The 5,967-nt window shown below is 43.9% G+C and overlaps 1 protein-coding gene across 1 annotated transcript in view; it reads left to right on the top strand.

The window, feature by feature from the left end:
- The window catches only part of SUPV3L1 (Suv3 like RNA helicase), a 23,119-nt gene that overhangs the window by 2,622 nt on the left and 14,530 nt on the right, over window positions 1-5,967 (top strand). The window contains exons 4-7 of the mRNA XM_015405592.1: window positions 1,146-1,260; window positions 1,833-2,001; window positions 3,704-3,815; window positions 4,372-4,449. Coding sequence (XP_015261078.1) covers window positions 1,146-1,260; window positions 1,833-2,001; window positions 3,704-3,815; window positions 4,372-4,449 — 474 coding nt within the window. The remainder of the gene's footprint in view (window positions 1-1,145; window positions 1,261-1,832; window positions 2,002-3,703; window positions 3,816-4,371; window positions 4,450-5,967) is intronic.

Genomic DNA, 5,967 nt, shown 5'->3' with positions numbered 1-5,967 from the left:
ATATCAAGAAAGAAACTCTGCAAACTGTGATTAGCTTTCTTTCATTCTACATGGAGACCTTGGAGTTTTTACTGGAGTCTTTGAGATTGTCAGCATAGCTGTTCACCACTTTGTTTTTGGTACTTATATTATATCTAAGAGTGAAGTTCTGGCCCCTGTGCAAGCCATGCCCCAGGACCAGCCCTGAAAGTGGCATTAGGTTCTGCATATCCATGGGAATCCATAGTTGTGAAAAAAAATAAGAATCCTCCAAGGAATCACCAGAATTGTGCAGGCCTTGCTGCGAAACTCAGTGGTGACTGGCTTTTTGATGAGGTGGCTAAGGCAACCAAAATGGTGACAGATATTTTCTCATGATTCTCTTTTGAGAGTTTGGGTTCTATTTTGGTTGCCTTAGTGCTTCAACTGATGGGGAAGATGCCATCTTGTGTGCTACTGTGGGGCCTAGGTGTAGAGTTCAGATCCCTTGCCCCAGCATCTGGCATCAGTGTGTGCAGAAGTGTAGTTGCTATACTTGATCATGCATAGAAACATCCCTAGTAACTTAATAAAAAGAATGCTAGAAGATGACTGTAGTGAGAGTGGAATATGAAAATGATAGTATTCATCCTCTTCGTCTAACATCTCTACTACAGGAACTGTTCCTTTGAATTAAATGTAATCTATAAGGCAGCATCAGGGCCCTGTTTGGCTAAGAGTGAGGTCATGCTCTGTGCGGATGCTCCTGCAACGACAGGCAAGCAGCAGTGCATCAGGCTAGGGTTCAGCAACTCGGAGGCCCTGGGGGCATCCATTTAGACCTGGTGCCAGCAGGAGGAGTGAAGTTCTGCTTATGGGTAGCACCCTGCTGGCCTTCTGTTTCTTAAGCAGAATCTAGAAAGCTGGCATCCAGCAAGCATGGGGGAGTGGGAGGGAGGCCGGCTTAAGCCTGTGCTTCTCTCCTTGGCCCCTTTCTTGATGCATCTTCTCTTGCCCCTCCGCATGTATAACCTCTGAGAAGCAAGAAGACCATTTTTATGTCTTGAAATGGTGCTGAATGTTTTGTGTTTAATTTCAAGTGTTCAGTCGGAGATGTTATTAGGCAGTTGGGTGGCAGTTTGTTAGTTACATTTTGATGTGTGTGTGTCTCTCTCTTTTGTTTTCAGGGCATGTTGATGATCTGTTTCCTTTTTTCATGAGACACGCTAAGCAGATCTTTCCTATGCTGGAGTGTATGGATGATCTGCGCAAAATCAGTGACTTACGATTGCCACCCAACTGGTTAGTTGCTTCAAAACAGCGTATTCTGTCTTTCATATGATTCCCAGCTGTCATTATTGAGCGTTGCTGCCTGTGTTTAGCTGTGCTGCATTGTAGTGTGGAATGAATTAAGGATTTATTCTTTTTATCTTTTTTTTTAAAAAAAATATTGCTGTAGATTTTCATTTGAAATCTTTGCTACTGAGATGTTGTGTTTTGTATCTTTTCTTTTAGTTTTCTTTCTCAGATGATTTTTTAGAATATTTTAAGAAGAATAGACTGCAAAATGAGGGACAGCCGATGTGGTGTAGGGGTTATGAGGGTTGGACTAGTATCTGGGAGATCTGGGTTCAAATTTCCACTTGTGCTACAGAAGCTCGCGGGGTGACCTTGGGCCAGTCACACTCTCTCAGCCTAACCTACCTCACAGTTTGTTGTGAGGGCTAAAATGGAGAAGAAAAGAACAATGTAAGCTACTCTGGGTCCCCATTGAGGAGAATGGTGAAATATAGATGAATTAAATAAATTTCATTAACATTTGGATCAAGACTTAACTATGTGTCTCTGTTTGTGTGTCTTTTCTTGCATTCCAGGTATCCAGAAGCCAGGGCTATCCAGAGAAAAATTGTGTTTCATGCAGGTCCGACAAATAGTGGGAAAACCTATCACGCGATCCAAAGATACTTAGCAGCAAAATCAGGAATATACTGTGGCCCTTTAAAGCTGCTGGCACATGAGATCTTCCAAAAGAGTAACGATGCTGTCAGTATCTTAGGATATTCCCTGCTTCTGTGAAACTGGGGGGGGGGGGGGATGTCATTGCTGTGATACTGAATATTGTATTGGCTGTTTATTATGTGTTGCCTTTGGCTTGCACAATACTCTGCCCAACTGTAGAAGCACAAAACAAACCCTGTATTCTAAGGACCACATCATCTGTATTTTGATAGTGGGGGAGACAGTTGGTCGAGGGGATAGGCAGGAAGGAAAGGGAGAGGCAAAAGCACCTCTGGAAATACAGTTATGGTGGTTACATAACCTATTCTTTGAAGCTGCTATTTGCAATGTCCTTAGTTTATTTGGCTTTTTGGCTGGAGATGCTAGTCAGTTCTGTAACTATAAAATTTACGACTGGAATATCTGTATCTGTGAGGGTAGATTCCAGACCCTGAAGTTGCTGAGTGTGAACCTCTGTAATAACTGTTTGCTGAATATGTTCTGTGCTGTCATATATATATATTTCTCAAGTGTCGGTTAAAAAAAATCTGAAATCTCTGTGAGCTGCTAAAATCTGTCATCCAGAGCAGCTCAGTAGATTTGCTGAGGGTTCTGCAAATGGAATGGCTACGAGTTTCAAAGCAAAACCGATCCAGCACAGCAATGTTTTGCTTGCCTTTGCTCTGAAATCCAAGGTAGATGCAGCCTCTTCTGTTCAGGTGCATTCTGTTTGCCATCACATTTATTGTTGTGACTGAGGGGTAGAACCTTTTCACGCTGTAGTCCTCCCTAAGTTTTAGGGATCTGAAGGTTAAATAGAAAAGGTGTATTAAGAACCTAGATTTTAAGAAGAAAAATTGGTGTTCTCCAAACTATGCAGGACAGTTTGCTTCTTTGAAATCATTTTGGATGTCTAAGATGGGGAAAAGACAGGAGAGGTGAAGTGCTAGCTGGGGAGAGGGAGTGGAAACTAGGCTGGTAAGAAGCCCGTGACGGAGGTCGGAGGGAGGCTGCTTGTTTAAATTAAGCAGAAGAAGAAAGGGCTAGCTTGGCTTAGCATCTGTTGGTTCTCTTCAGATGGGTTTTATCTGATGGAGCAGTGGAGAGCTCCTGGGCATTTCTTCCTTCCCCATTTACCTTCTGGAGCTTCTGCTGCATTGCATCTACTTTGCTTCTAGATCTACTATAAAACTGAAAATCAGCATGTCCAGGTTTATACAAAGCTGCTGGCTGCACACCAGGGGCATAGCCAGAAAATTTGGGGGGGGGCGGGCGGAGGGGAGAGAGGTATCCTGTCAGCAGGCAGGCAAAGAAGAAGCTGTCAGCCACACTCGCTTGCCTTGGCCGCTCCTGGAGAAGGGGAGCCGGCTGGCCAGTGCGATTAATACTTGGCAAGTATGTGCTCTGTGCTACAGTAGTGGCAGACCTTGCCCACACGCTACTGTAGCAGAGAGTGCATACCCGCCGTATATTAATTGCACTGGCAGGCTCTCCTTCTCCTGTAGCAACAGAAGTAAATGAGTGCAGCTGGCAGGTAGGGGCAGCAGGAGTTGTGGGGCATGGGCCATGAGAGGGGGCTCCGCCCCTAAATGCCCCATTGTGGCCACAGGCCTGCTGCACACTCAGTGCTTTGTGAAGCTGTAGGTTCCAGATATATTTCAGTGCAGGACCTTTGTGGGAGATTCCTTTCTTTTTTGTTTCTTCCTTCTTGGGAAATCATCTGTGTGTCCTTTCTCTGCCCTTGTAGAACGTGCCATGTGACTTGGTGACTGGGGAAGAGCGAGTCTGCATAGATGGCGAGGGCAGGCCATCTGCCCACGTTGCCTGCACTATTGAGATGTGCAGCGTTAATACACCCTGTAGGTATATCTGGGTTTAAAAAAACCCCCACACATTTAAGAGTATTTAATCATGTAATACTGTAGTATGGAACCTTTATTCTACTATATTGTATATTTTAAGTTGGAGTTTATTCTGTTAACAAGAAATAAACAGGTCAGACAAACAATAAAAAGTGATGTATTTAATAGGATTTATGAAAACTTATGGTTTTAATGGGGATAAATTTTTAATCACTTAAATGTTAAAGATTTATATTTTAAATTTATTTATATATTATCATTTTATATTTTAAAGATTATTTATTGTATATTTGAATTGTTTTGATTGTGTGTATTTTATAGGTTGTTAGCTGCCCCACGTCCCGCTCGGGATATACATTTGATAAATAAATGAATACTGTGAGTTGCCACAGGCAATTTACTAAGAAAGGAGAGACCGTAAGATGATATAAGAGCAGTTTTTAAACTGAGTGAATAACCTGTTCAAAGAATTTACCTTGGGAGACGATTCCTTCTCTACACTCACCTTTTGCATTGCCCTGCATAATTTACCCATGTGTGTTTTGTTTTTCAGATGAAGTGGCTGTGATTGATGAAGTTCAGATGATCAAAGATCCTTCCAGGGGTTGGGCTTGGACGCGAGCGCTCTTGGGTACGTCTTCTGTGAGCGTCATGTTATATAGTCTTAATGGCTTCTGTGTGGCTTCCCTTGAGAGGAGGTCCAGAATGGCAATACCGTGTTTTCCCGAAAATAAGACACTGTCTTATATTTATTTTTTCTGAAGAAGACACACTAGGGCTTATACCACAAATGCATAGAAATCCTGCTAGGGCTTATTTTTGGGGTAGGTCTTATTTTCGGGGAAACAGGGTGTAACTAGTTTGGCTTGTTCCTCCTGCATGTGTGGGAGGCTGATCATCGCAGCTGGCACAGGTGTCACTGCAGAGACCTTCTTTGTTTGGTCCATAGGAAGACCCCCATCAGTGCTGCCTGCTGACTGTATCCCCATAGTAAAAGATTGTTGCTGGCAATTAAGGAGCAGCCCACATCTCACTAAAGGCAACAGTAGCTATCTCCATCCCACCACTGCTTTAGTTCATGGAGTTAGGACTGTGCTTCTGAGTTGCATTGAGATGATTGACTATTCTGGCTAAAATGCTTTTTGGGTGCTCCTGCCCTCTGCTTGGTTCTGTGTTGTACAACAGTTGTATGCGGTACCATGTCTGGTGTCAATAACAGCCGCATGGCCAGATACCAGAACTTCCCCTGTTGCAGAAACGGAGAGAAACTCTTTCAGTGCCTCCTGCTTGCCCGTGTTTACAAAAGTACTGCATTTGCCCAATGTGCATCTGTGAGACCCGAGAAGTGAAATGTCTCTGATCCTCGTGGCTCACTGTGCTGTGCGATGAGGTACGATTGGCACAGACGTGAAAGGCATGCCCAGAGTTTATTTTCCGTTCAACAGCAGGCAAGCAACATCACCAGCCGCTTTTGAAAGTGCCTTCCATTTCAGAAGCGATTGCCCATCTGACAAAGGGAGAAACTTGGAGAAGAAAGAGAGAGCTCTTGGCAAAACTTGAGCCCAAAGGCCTCTTGGGCCTGCTATTTCTTCGGATTTAGGGCGCTGGATTCCATTTTGAAGTTTTCCTGGAAAATGGGATTAGAGGGAGCCTGGGGTGGAATTCATAATTATCCTGGATATTGCAGTTTTGAACAAGTGGCTCCGGAGAGCCTGTGTACCTTTCAGGTGCCAGTTTGGGGGCTTGCACGGGTTATGCTCGCTATTCCTCTTGGCAAGCAAAATGCCCATTCAGCTGCCCTGCTCATCTTGGGGCAGAGGTCCCCAGTCTTTTTGAGCCTGTGTGGGTCCCTTTGGAACTCTGATACAGGGCAGTGGGCGCAACCCCAAAATGGCCGCCATGGGAGGCAGAGCCAGCCACAACATATCAGCGATTGAAGTTATGCTTCAGCGGGGTAGGGCAGGGTATAAATAGTAAAATAAAATAAAACAGAAATAGCAACTCTTCAACATTTCAAGCATACGTTGTGTTTAACAGGATGCCATTTTAAATATATTGTTTAAAAATATTTCCTTGCGTACACACACAGTAATGCAGTGAAGATCTTTGTGTTGGGGAGGCAGCTGTCAAGCGAAGCAATTTTTTTAAA

The sequence above is a fragment of the Gekko japonicus genome, unplaced genomic scaffold (genome assembly GCF_001447785.1).
Source record: "Gekko japonicus isolate JY-2015 unplaced genomic scaffold, Gekko_japonicus_V1.1 scaffold3113, whole genome shotgun sequence".
NCBI classification, from domain to species: domain Eukaryota; kingdom Metazoa; phylum Chordata; class Lepidosauria; order Squamata; family Gekkonidae; genus Gekko; species Gekko japonicus.
This window is presented reverse-complemented; position numbering and strand designations above follow the sequence as displayed.